The 13,533-nt window shown below is 33.9% G+C and overlaps 1 protein-coding gene across 1 annotated transcript; it reads left to right on the forward strand.

The window, feature by feature from the left end:
- The first annotated feature begins 276 nt into the window (after nt 1–276).
- LOC103007543 (NKG2-A/NKG2-B type II integral membrane protein-like) lies at nt 277–5,065 on the forward strand. The gene is made up of 6 exons (XM_007196074.2): nt 277–463; nt 855–953; nt 1,437–1,490; nt 2,020–2,171; nt 3,852–3,952; nt 4,651–5,065. The coding sequence occupies exons 1-6, from the start codon at nt 277–279 to the stop codon at nt 4,769–4,771; spliced, it is 714 nt and encodes a 237-aa protein (XP_007196136.2). The 3' UTR covers nt 4,772–5,065.
- The last annotated feature ends 8,468 nt before the right edge of the window (nt 5,066–13,533 follow it).

Genomic DNA, 13,533 nt, shown 5'->3' on the forward strand with positions numbered 1-13,533 from the left:
TGAACTTCTTTATTCCTCCCTAATTTATTGCTTTTCATTGTTTCAACCAAAAATATGTTGTCAAATGTAGAATATCTTAAAAAAAAAAAGTATTCTACCATGAGACACTTGTTTAAAGGTCTAAGGAATTTCGAACCAGGCCTTAAGATTGTTCTACTGCGAAATGAGCACTAAACTCTACCCCGCCCATTTTACTGTACTAGGGATCTCATCTTACATATACCATTCATTCTTAAGTACACTTAGAGCACTGCTTGACATAATTCAGCTGCAGAGATGAATAACCAAGGAGTAACCTATGCAGAACTGAAGGTAGCCAAGAACTCAAAGAGGCAGCAAATAAAACCTAAGGGCACTAAAAGTTCCATTTCAATAACTGAGCAGGAAATAACCTATGCAGAATTAAATCTTCAAAATGCTTCTCAGAATCTTCGAGGGAATGACAAGAACTACCACTGCAAAGGTAAAACATTTAATAGTCATATGATGGAACTGTTCTAGGATATGCAGTTGGGGTACAGAGGTTGGAGAAAGAGTAGGAGATAAGCTCACATATTTTTCATTTTGAGGAACAGAACTTAAAGTTGGATATGGTATTCTAATGTGAAATTGGAGGACTACTTTTATTCTGGCATTGCTGTAATTTGTAGTCTTTGATTAACAACTCATGAAGCGTTATATATGCTGAAAATGCAATGGTATATTCTGAAAGAAAGATTGTAGTGGTAGAAATGGGCTTGGGGTCCAAGTTTATATATATAACTCCCTGTTTATGTGGGTTCTTTTGTTTGTAAACTTTCTAAACAACTGTCACCATCACTCTTTTCTCAGTGTTTCCTTTTCTTTCCCTGCAGATATACCATCACCTCCAGAGAAGCTCATTGCTGGGGTTCTGGGAATCATCTGCCTTGTTTTGATGTCCAGTGTGGTAACAATGATAGTTTTTACTCCCTGTAAGTAGATTTTTGAAAAAATGTAAGGGAACTTTACACTTTAATGATAGTCAGAGCCTCTAAACACTTCATAATATTATGGAATGGGCCTCTCATTAAAATGTATGCATTTAGACTAAATATGGAATGGTTATTCTGAATTTGTCAAAAGTATACAACACAATAATTACAGAGAGTATGTATATATATATTCTGATTTTATAACTCAAAAACATGCTTTAGGAGATTGAAAGATCTTATTGAGAAATACAAATTAATTCTTGAGATTGGTTAAAACAAATACTATAAGAGGTGGTGATCTGTTCCTTTAGGCTTTTGAAATATTTTTTCAACCAAATCTTCATTACTTAATTTTTCTTGGTAAAATCAATTTTATTCCAGATTATTCTAATCCTAAGCAATAAACCAAATTTCAACTCAGAAACTACAATCATTATGATTTATTTAGATCAATATTAACTTTTATAATGATTAATTTTGTAGCTACTGTAATACGGGAGCAGAATAACTCCTCTCCGATAAAAAGGCTCCAGAAAGGTACATAATGATTTTCAAAGTTCTGATATAAATACAGTTTGTATTTTGTCTCTATCTTAGGCTAGTGAAAATAAGAATAGATTTTGGGGTAAAACATAAATTACAAAATCGGGCAACAAATATTCATAAACAATGATTATAGGAGAGGGTTTCTCCCTATGCAACAATACGATCACCATACCCACTGTTGACACTTGGCTCAAATTTCCTCCCTCTGTAATAAGATAAGAGACAAATAATTTTTCTATTCTAAAGCAGAGGTTTAATTTCTTGATTTTCAGGCCATGTAAAGAGTGGCTATTTCTGTGTGTTTGCTTTATATGGAGACATAAACTGGGGGGTGAGAAATTGACTTTTCTCTGTGAATGTATGAGTGTGGTTTGTTTTATATGCACCAGCCTTGAGGGTGCATAGATGTGTTTTATATATATACACACGTATATATTTATACCCATGCATATATGGAAGTTAATTTTCATTTTTTTAAATTCAAATTGTTTTTGGATAATAATTCACAATCTTTCTTCAGAATGTCATTCTGGTCAATGTCCAAAAGAGTGGTTTACATATTCCAACAATTGCTATTATATTCATTTTGAAAAAAAAACATGGAATGAGAGTGTGATGGCCTGTGCTACTGAGAACTCTACTCTGCTGTATATAGATAATGAAGAAGAAATGGTAAGATATTAAATGTTGCAAACACTTTGTTAAAGGCTTGATTCAGTCAATATTATATTTGTTAGGATTCACTTGTGTTTTTGTACATATTTGTAGTTTGTTTAAGGCCTTTAATGTCCCATTAAAAAACAGAATACAACTTTATGATATTCTATTTATATTTTTATACCATTAATACACGTTTGATAATTTCCAGTTCTTGCTTTTCATAAAAAAAATGTTTCTACAAATGCTATTATTTTCTAAAATAAACTGTGCTATTTAATTTTACAATATATAAAGGAAAATAAACACACCATGATTTTGCATATTGATCACAAAATGTATAGAACCATGTAATTGCATATCAGATCATGGAACAGAAGTTTCCACTTCACAGCAGCCCCATTCCTCTGTATTCTCTCATCACTTCTCCACCCTCCTTGTATACCCACTGTCCTGACTTTTGATATTATAGAATGTCTTTGCTTGTTTTTGAACTTCATATACATGGAATCATAGAGTACGCATTTTTCTTCCTGTCTCCTCTCACCCCCATATGCTATTTTTGCAGTTCATTCATATTATTGCATTTATGTGTAGTTTGTAAATTTCCACTGCTCATTATGTAAATATAACATTTAAAATCCAATCTATCCAATGTCTCTGGGTAGAGATGGAGTCTTATGCCCTCAGGGATAAAGAGGCTTCCTGGGTTCAGTACTTTTAGTCATGGGATCCCCTTTGTTAGTCCCACCTCCACCCCTACTCCCCAACTCTGGTATCTCTCGGTGGCGGGGGAGGAGAAGCACTTCCTCTGGCTGCTTCTTGTTAGCAGGTGTCCTGCTGGATCACCTTGTAAGGCTCACCTGGTGTTGCCCACAGGATTCCCCTCAACACCGAGGAGGAATGGCTAGGCTGGGTGTTGGGAAGCAGCAGGCCTAGGTCACTTTCTTCGGTTGGGTGGCAGATATAAGATGCCCCTAATAGTTGTTCCTTAACCCCAGGGTCGCAAACCATTTCACCTTTCTCTTTTCACCTTTCAGAGTTCTCCTTGACTTGTGTCTTTCATTAGTTCCCGTGTTTACAGTTGTACTTAGCAGGGCGCAGCTGAGAGAAATGAGTCTCTGACTCCTTGTCTGGTCCATTTGATTCCAGCAACACAGAAACAGAGTGATTGGGGGTTGATCTAGTCAAAGAATGGTGTGAGGCCCAGGAAACCAAATCTTTGGCTTTCATGTCACTTATTTTCTCAATTTCATTCCCTTAATTTCCTTCTAAAACCGAAACTCTGAGAAACATAGTAGAGAAATCCATTGATATAGTCACAGTATCCTGAGAAATGGATGTCACAGAATCTAAAAACTCATTTAAAGCCTTGCTATATTAGTTTTGACAACATGGGTAACAATTGAATTACATGAATCAGAATTTTCCTTATTAACCTAAGAAAAACAGTGAAACTGCTAAGCATAACTGTTTGAGTTAATTTTACATCAAAAGTACAGACCTTGGTTAATGTTTTTGGCAATATTAAAACTTTCAACTTTAATATATTTTTAGTGTTAGATGAGACTCTAACACTCTCATTTCGTTCAGAAAACTAAGGATCCTATGAAAGAACACACTACTTGCCTTTGAAAAATTAATAAAAAGCTTTCATAACGACTACTTAAGTGAAAATTCTTTATTTTTGGCTAGAAATTCCTGAGGTCCCTATCAATTATATCATGGATTTCAGTCTTTCGTAAAGGTCGTGGTCATGAATGGATGTGGCTAAATGGTTCAACTTCCAAACTACGGTAAGTTTTTAAAAGTAATACTGTATATAGGAGGAAAAGATTAAAAATAAAAATTTTAAGAATAATATTAAAACATTTGTTTTAGTTGAATTATAGAAAGATGAAGGAAGATGTTGAAAGTTAATAAAATGTTGATATAATTATTAAAGAATGGGCTACTCAGTAGCCCATTTCCCTAATAACAAGCTCTTACTAAAATTATAAGGGGCTTCCCTGGTGGCGCAGTGGTTGAGAGTCTGCCTGCCAATGCAGGCGATACAGGTTTGAACCCTGGTCCGGGAAGATCCCACATGCCGTGCAGCAACTAGGCCCGTGAGCCACAACTACTGAGCCTGTGCGTCTGGAGCCTGTGCTCCGCAACAAGAGAGGCTGCGATAGTGAGAGGCCCGCGCACCGCAATGAAGAGTGGCCCCTGCTTGCCACAACTAGAGAAAGCCCTCGCACAGAAACGAAGACCCAACACAGCCAAAAATAAATAAATAAACAAATTTTAAAAACACACACACAAAAAAAACTCAGGGCGCTTTGTCGGTCGTTCACAGACCTGTGCAGAGTGGTGAAAAATTTGAAAAAAGAAAAATTATATTAAAAAATCATTACCCATTTTCAAAATATCTTTTATGACAGTGACATGGAAAATGCTATTGTTTCATGAGTTGTCCTCATATAACAGGACTGTGCCTTGTTTTCCATTACAGTATAACAGACTCATCACCTGATAAACGTAACTGTGCTCTGCTATATTCATATGGCATTAAATCCGACAGCTGTGAGCTCCCACATACATATAATTGCAAGCATCAGCTTGAGAAAACGTGAGTTTGGATGCTGTTGAGTAACTTTACCTTTTATGAAATGGAAATAATATTATGATTGTATAAATTTTAAAATGAATTATATTGAAATATAATATGCACACCAAAAAGTATAGATATCATTACTTTTGTGTCTGGCTTTTTTTACTCTACGTTATTTTTATGGCCTTCAACCTTTGTAAAAGATCGCATGTTGTATGAGTCCATTTATATGAAATATCCAGAAGAGGGAAACCTATTCTAGAGGCAGAGAGTGGATTGATGGTTACCAAGGGCTGAGCAGAGGTAGGATTGGAAAATGACTGCTAATGGTTACTATGTTTATTCTGGGGGTGATGAAAGTGTTTGTCTAGAGTTTGTTAGTGTTGATGGTTGTAAACTCTGTAAATATACTAAAGAAAAAAAATCACTGATTTATACACTTTAAATGGATAAATTTTATGCCATGTAAATTACACCTCAATAAAGCTGTTTTAAAAAAAATCCTGGAATTATGTTTGGGATTGCATTTAATCTTCAAAGTAATTTGTAAAGATAGTCATCTTTACAATATTGGCTCTTCCAGTCAGTATCATGCTTTATCTCTCTATGAATTAGGTTTTCTTTAAATTCTCCCTATTATATTTTGTATTTTTCTATACTGAGTTCTTAAAGATACATGGGTATTTCACTCTCATGCTTTAGTAAATGACATCCTTATTTGAAAATTTTTAGTAAGTTTTGCTGCTGTAAACAGTAATACAATGAGGTTTACATGTTGGTCTTATAGCCAATGATTTCTCTGACTTTATGTATTAATTCTGTCATTTCAAATATATAGTCTTCTGGATTTTTATATAACAGCTATTGCATTTGTAAATAATCACACTTTATTTCTTCTTTCCAGATGCAATTTTTTTCTTGACTTATTTTTATAGGCTAGGATTTTATTTCCAATGTTGAATAGAAGGTACAGTAAAGGTTCTATATGTATCCTTTTCTATTTTTGAGGAAAAGGTTTCAATATTTCATCAATATGAGGTTTGTCTTAAGGTTTCTTTCATCATAAGTTTCTCATATGAAAACAATTCCATAATATTCTCATTTTTCAAACAAATTTTATAATCAATTGATGTTACATTTGTATTATTTTTCCATCAGTTGGAATGATAAATGTTTTCTCTGTATAATGATTATGAAGTAAATTACCTTTATTTCTTTCATATGTTAAACAAATCTTGCATTTTGAAGTAAAATCACAATGATCATGTGTTGTTCTTTTTAAAAAAATCAATGCATATGTTATATCTAGGTCAAGCTAGATAAAGTTTTTCTTTATCTGTGTTCCCAAAGAGATTTGACTGAGTTTTCATTTACGTTATGTACTTGACAAGTTGTTACCAAGGCTATTATTAGGAAGTATTTCCTTTTCTTCTACGTGGACCTTTGTGAAAGAGTACTGCTACGTTTTCAAGTGTTATTATTCACTACCAATGCCATCTGAGCTTCTAGAACTTTTTTGTGGGATGGTTTATATAACTAACTCAATTTCTTTACAATATGTGTTAGGTTTACTATTTGTCAGGTTTCTATTTGCTGTGCTGCATTTTGATAATTTGCATTTTAGGATTTTTCTATTTTATATAGATACTAAAATGTTTTCATAATATTGCTTTTTTATCTGTTTGATATCTGTAAAAACCACATGGTATCCCCATATTTATTATAGGCATAAAAGGCTTGTTTCTTCTCAAATTTTTTTTTTTTTTGGCCACACCACATGGCTTGTGGGATCTTAGTTCCCTGACCAGGGAATGAACCCGGGGCCTCGGCAGTGAGAGTGCGGTGTCCTAACCACTGAACCGTCAGGGATTCCCTCTCCTCACCGTTTTTTCAGCAGTATTTTATCAATTTTATTAAGTGTTTTCAATGAGAATACATTTGGCCTTGTTGTTCCTCTCTATTGTAATTTTGTTCTTTGTCTTGATTTTGTACTATTTATTGTTTTCTTCCTTCTACTTCATTTGGTTTTAATTTCACCTAAATTTAGCTTTTCCATTTTTAGTTTCTTGTGATGCATGCTTGGATTTCTGCTTTGTTTGTTTTATTTAGTTTGTAAGGTAAGCATTTAAGGCAATCAGTACTTCACAAGACAGACATTTGGTTTTATATTTTCCTTGTAATTCTTATAAAAATTTTGAATGTTCATTGTGGTCATTTCTATGGTCCATCTGTTACTTAGACATTTATTACTGAATTTAACACCGTATAAGGATTTTCAAATTTTTGGTAATTCTGCATATAGTAAAGAGCATTCTATTTGGTTAGAGAATTTTCTGTGAAGCTAGAAATATTCTACATCTTTGTTAAAAGTGGCTGGTGTGAATGAGAAAACAATATTAAAATATTATTTTTTAGCTAATTAAAATTAAATTTGAATACCCACATTTCAAGTGCCCACTTGCCAAACTTGGCTAGCAGCTACTGCAGTGACACCACTTATATATTTTTATATGAATATGCTTGGAAATATGATTTATAGTGTATTTTTTGAAAATTTCTATGTAAAAAAAATATGAATAGTCCATACTAGTATATAGTATGTGTTCTACATATATGTATTGATTAGTTGTCTAGTTTAAATCTTTCTTTAGCCTTACTGATATCTGCTTGTTTGTAAGCAGTGAGAGAGAATTGTTTAAATCTCTATTTGTAATAGTTCACTTTTTTCAAACTTATGTTGAACTTGTATTATTAAGTACATAAAGATTTTTTTAAAAACATTGCTAATAGTTTAGATACTCTATCTATCATTATGAAACATGCTTCATCATTTCCAACACAGTTCTTGCCTTCTATTATAATAGTATACTAACTATAGCAATTTTCTACTGGCTTATGTTGCATGGTATATTTTTCATCTCTTTACTTTCCTCTTTCTTTAGGCTTTTGTTAAAGGAGTTTCTCATTAAGATGGTGAACAGTTATTTTAAATATAAATATTCTTAGAATTTAAATTGGAAGTTACTCTATTTATATTTAACATAATTTTTGATATATTTACATATATTATTTATATGTAAGTATGTATAGTATGTATATATAATTAATTAAGTATAATATAGTTATCCTTAATCAGAGATGAATGCTACCATTTCTTTGAACTCCACTTTTTTTGTTTTTTTCTTTTTATCTTTCACAATAACTATTTTAACTGTCCTCTGTAAGAGGTTGTCAGTTTAATATGTTTTAAATATTATGTTATTAGTGCCCCACATTTTACAGCATAAATTCTTAACTCATTAAAGTGTAACAAATTAGTACCTTTACCCTCTCTCGAAAAGTGAAAAGACATAACTACCTTCTACCTTTATTTACGGCTTATGCCGTATTTGCTCCCTTGAATTCGAATACAAATATATATTTTAAAATTTGAAACTTTATTGTTAACACTTTGTCGACTCAATATCCATTTAAATATATCCACATAATTTTTTCAACTCTTCTTTCCCTTCTGCATATCCAGGTTTTCACCTAGAATAAGGGTTTCATTTTTTTAAATACATCTTTATTGGAGTATAATTGCTTCACAATGCTGTGTTAGTTTTGTTGTACAACAAAGCAAATCAGCCATATGCATACATATATCCCCATATCCCCGCCCTCTAGAGCCTCCCTCCCACCCTCCCTATCCCACCCCTCTAGGTCGTCGCAAAACACGGAGCTGATCTTCCTGTGTTACACAGCTATTTCCCACTAGCTATTTTACATTTGGTAGTGTATATATGTCAATACATCTCTCACTTCGCCCCAGCTTCCCCTCCCAACCCTGTGTCCTCAAGTCCATTCTCTATGTTTGTGTCTTTATTCCTGGCCCACCACTAGGTTTATCATTACCATTTTTAAAAAAATTCCATATATATGTGTTAGCATACAGTATTTGTTTTTCTCTTTCTGACTTAGTTCATTCTGTATGAAAGACTCTAGGTCCATCCCCCTCCTACAAATAACTCAATTTCATTTCTTTTTATGGCTGAGTAATATTCCATTGTATATGTATGCAACATATTCTTTATTCATTCATCTGTCAGTGGGCACATAGGTTGCTTCCATGTCCTGGCTATTGTAAATAGTGCTTCAATGAACATTGTGGTACATGTGTCTTTTTTTTTTTTTTTTTTTTTTTTAAGAATTTCACTTTTATTTATTTATTTATGGCTGTGTTGGGTCTTTGTCTCTGTGCGAGGGCTTTCTCTAGTTGCAGCAAGCGGGGGCCACTCTTCATTGTGGTGCGCGGGCCTCTCACTATCGCGGCCTCTCTTGTTGTGGAGCACAGGCTCCAGACGCGCAGGCTCAGCAATTGTGGCACACAGGCTTAGTTGCTCTGCGACATGTGAGGTCTTCCCAGACCAGGGCTCGAACCCATGTCCCCTGCATTGGCAGGCAGATTCTCAACCACTGCACCACCAGGGAAGCCCCCATGTGTCTTTCTGAATTATGGTTTTCTCAGGGTATATGCCCAGTATTGGGATTGCTGGGTCATATGGTAGTTCTATTTTTAGTATTTTTTGAAAATAAATTTATTTATTTATTTATTTTTGGCTGCTTTGGGTCTTTGTTGCTGCACGTGGGCTTTCTCTAGTTGCAGCGAGTGGGGGCTATTCTTTGTTGCAGTGTGTGGGCTTCTCACTGCGGTGGCTTCTCTTATTGTGGAGCATGGGCTCTAGGCATACAAGCTTCAGTTGTTGTGGCATGCGGGCTCAGTAGTTGTGGTTCACGGGCTCTAGAGCGCAGGCTCAATAGTTGTGGTGCATGGGCTTAGTTGCTCCACGCCATGTGGGATCTTCCCGGACCAGGGCTTGAACCTGTGTCGCCTACATTGGCAGGTGGATTCTTAACCACTGTGCCACCAGGGAAGTCCTTATTTTTAGTTTTTTAAGGAACCTCCATACCGTTCTCCATAGTGATTTTATCAATTTACATTCTCACTAACAGTGCAAGAGGGTTCCCTTTTCACCACACCCTCTCCAACATTTATTGTTTCTAGATTTTTTGATAATGGCCATTCTGACTGGTGTGAGGTGATATCTCATTGTAGTTTTGATTTACATTTCTCTAATAATTAGTGATGTTGAGCATGTTTTCATGTGCCTCTGGGCTATCTGTATGTCTTCTTTGGTGAAATGTCTATTCAGGTCTTCCACCCATTTTTAAATTGGGTTGTTATTTTCTCCCATTCTGTGGGTTGTCTTTTTGTCTTGTTTATGGTTTCCTTTGCTGTGCAAAAGCTCTTAAGTTTAGGTAGGTCCCATTTGTTTATTTTTGTTTTTATTTCCATTACTCTAGGAGGTAGGTCAAAAAAGATCTTGCTGTGGTTTATGTCAAAGAGTGTTTTTCCTATGTTTTCCTCTAAGAGTTTTGTAGTGTCCGGTCTTACATTTATGTCTTTAATCCATTTAGTGTTTATTTTTATGTATGGTGTTAGGTAGTGTTCTAATTTCATTCTTTTACATGTAGCTGTCCAGTTTTCCCAGCATCACTTATTGAAGAGGCTGTCTTTTCTCCATTGTATGTTCTTGCCTCCTTTGTTGTGAATTAGGTGAGCATATGTGCGTGGGTTTATCTCTGGGCTTTCTATCCTATACCATTGATCTTTATTTCTGTTTTTGTGCCAGTACCATACTATCTTGATTACTGTAGCTTTGTATTATAGTTTGAAGTCAGGGAGCCTGATTCCTCCAGCTCCGTTTTTCTTTCTCAAGATTGTTTTGGCTATTTGGGGTCTTTTGTATTTCCATACAAGTTGTAAAAATTTTTGTTCTAATTCTATGAAGAATGCCATTGGTAGTTTCAAAGGGATTGCATTGAATCTGTAGATTGCTTTGGGTAGTATAGTAATTTTCACAATATTGATTCTTCCAATCCAAAACATGGTATATTTCTTCATCTGTTTATGTCATCTTTGATTTCTTTCATCAGTGTTTTATAGTTTTCTGAGTACAAGTCTTTCACCTCCTTAGGTAGGTTTATTCCTAGGTATTTTATTTTTTTTGTTATGATGGTAAATGGGATTGTTTCCTTAATTTCTCTTTCTGATTTTTCTTTGTTAGAGTATAGGAATGCCAGAGATTTCTGTGCATTAATTTTGTGTCTTGAAACCTTACCAAATTCATTGATTAGCTCTAATAGTTTTCTGGTGGCATCTTTAGGATTTTCTATGTATAGTATCATGTCATCTGCAAACAGTGACAGTTTTACTTCTTCTTTTCCAAGTTGTATTCCTTTTATTTCTTTTTCTTCTCTGATTGTCATGGCTAGGACTTCTAAAACTATGTCGAATAATAGTGGTGAGAGTGGACATCCTTTTCTTTTTCCTAATCTTAGAGGAAATGCTTTCAGCTTTTCACCATTGAGAATGATGTTTGCTGTGGGTTTGTCATATATGGCCTTTATTATGTTGAGGTAGCTTCCTTCTATGCCCACCTTCTGGAAAGTTTTTATCATATATGGGTGTTGAATGTTGTCAAAAGCTTTTTCTGCATCTATTGAGATGATCATATGGTTTTTTTGTCTTCAATTTGTTAATATGGTATATCACGTTGATTGATTTGCATATATTGAAGAATCCTTGCATCCCTGGGATAAGTCTCACTTGATCATGGTATATGATCCTTTTAATATGTTGTTGGATTCTGTTTGCTAGTATCTTGTTCAGGATTTTTCCATCTATGTTCATCAGTGATATTGGTCTGTAATTTTCTTTTTTTGTGATATCTTTTTCTGGTGTTGGTATCAGGGTGATGGTGGCTTCATAGAACAAATTTGGGAGTGTTCCTCCCTCTGCAATTTTCTGGAAGACTTTGAGAAATATTGGTGTTAGCTCTTCTTTAAATGTTTGATAGAATTCGCCTGTGAAGCCATCTGGTCCTGGACTTTTGTTTGTTGGAAGAGTTTTAATTACAGTTTCAATTTCATTGCTTGTGATAGGTCTGTTCATATTTTCTAATTCTTCCTGGTTCCATCTTGGAAAATTGTACCTTTCCAAGAATTTGTCCATTTCTTCATGGTTGTCCATTTTATTGGCATATAGTCTCTTATAATCCTTTGTATTTCTGCGGTGTCATTTGTGATTTCTCCTTTTTCTTCTAGGTTTTCCCAATTTAATGTTGTATAATTGTTCACTGAGCCTCCTATGATCCTTTGCATCCTTTGTGTGATAACAGTTGAATGTCACCTCTTTCATTTATAATTATATTTACTTGAGTCCTCTTTCGTTTTTCGTGTTTAGTCTTACAAATACACTGTCTGTTTTGTTTATGTTTTTAAAAAAACAGCTCTTAGTTTTATTAATCTTTTTTATTGTTTTTTTACCTCTAGTTTATTTATCTCCCCTCTGATCTTGTTATTTCCTTCCTTCTATTAACTTTGGCCTTAGTTTGTTCTTCTTTTTGAGGTTCTGTGAAGTGGAAGTTCAGGTTGTTCATTTGATCTCTTTCTTCTTAACGTTGGTATTTCTTTCTATAAATTTCCCTCTTAAGACTGCTTTTGCTGCATCCCACAAATTCTGATATGTTCTGTTCCATTTTCTTTTGTCTCAAGATATTTTTAAATTTCTCTTTTGATTTCATCTTTTACCCATGGATTGTTCAGGGGCTTGTTGTTTAATCTCCACATAATCGTAAACTTTCCTGTTTTATTCTTGTAATTGATTTCTAGTCATACCATTGTGGTCAGAAAAGATGCTTGGTAAGATTCAATCTTCTTAAATTTACTATGACATTTTTGGGATCAGTATATGACCTATCCTGGAGAATGGTCTATATATATTTGATAAGAATGTGTATTTTGCTTCTTTTGGCTGGGATGTTCTATATATTTCTGTTATGTCCACTTGAGCTAGAATGTATTTCAAGTTTAACATTTCCTTTGTTGATTTTCTGTCTAGATAATCTCTCATTTGATGAGAGTGGGTATTATAGTTCCATATTATTATTGTATTGTTGCCTATTTCTTCCATCACATTTGTTAGTATTTGTTGAAGTTGAATATATATTTGCATTGTTATATCTTTTTGATGAATAACTCTTTTATCATTATATGCAATGACTTTCTTTAGCTCTTGTTACTATTTTTGTTTAAATTCTATTTTGTTTGTTATAAGTATCACTACCCCTTCTTTATTTTGGTTTCTAATTCTGTGGAATATCGTTTTTTATCCCTTCACTTTTAGCCTACGTGGATCCTCAAAGCTGAAGTGAGTCCTTATACGTATATATGTAGTTGGGTCTCAGTTTTCTTATCTGTCCAGTCACTCTATGCCTTTTGGTTGGAGAATTCAATCCATTTACATTTAAAGTAATTATTAACAAGTAAGCACTTACTTAAGCCATTTTATCGTTTTCTGGATGTTTTGTAGTTTCCTCGTTCTTTTCTCTTTCTCTTGCTGCATTTGTTTGTGAATTGATAATTTCCCATAGTGGTATGTTTTGATTCTCTTCTCTTTATTTTTTGTGAGTCTATCATAGGTTTTCCCTTTGTGGTTACTATCAGGCTTAAATAATACATGCTATAGATATAACAATTTATTTTATGCTGATAACAACTTCAGTTGCAAACCAAACCTTACCTTTTTACTCACTCTTTTTATGTTTTTCATATCACAATTTACCTCTTTTTATATTGTGTATTTAAAAACAGATTATTTTTGCTATAGTTATTTCTAATATTTTTTTCCTTTAACCTTTATACTATTTCAGTATTAGAGTATTCTGGATTTGACCTTGACCA

The sequence above is a fragment of the Balaenoptera acutorostrata genome, chromosome 11 (assembly GCF_949987535.1).
Source record: "Balaenoptera acutorostrata chromosome 11, mBalAcu1.1, whole genome shotgun sequence".
Taxonomy (NCBI): Eukaryota; Metazoa; Chordata; class Mammalia; order Artiodactyla; family Balaenopteridae; genus Balaenoptera; species Balaenoptera acutorostrata.

What these genes read in the sequence shown, in the direction of transcription:
- LOC103007543 (XM_007196074.2), top strand. Translation starts at nt 277, where the DNA reads ATGAATAACCAAGGAGTAACCTATGCAGAACTGAAGGTAGCCAAGAAC. An exon ending in CAAGAACTACCACTGCAAAG is followed by an intron (nt 464 to 854) that starts GTAAAACATTTA and finishes CTTTCCCTGCAG; the next exon opens with ATATACCATCACCTCCAGAG. An exon ending in TAGATAATGAAGAAGAAATG is followed by an intron (nt 2,172 to 3,851) that starts GTAAGATATTAA and finishes ATTTTTGGCTAG; the next exon opens with AAATTCCTGAGGTCCCTATC.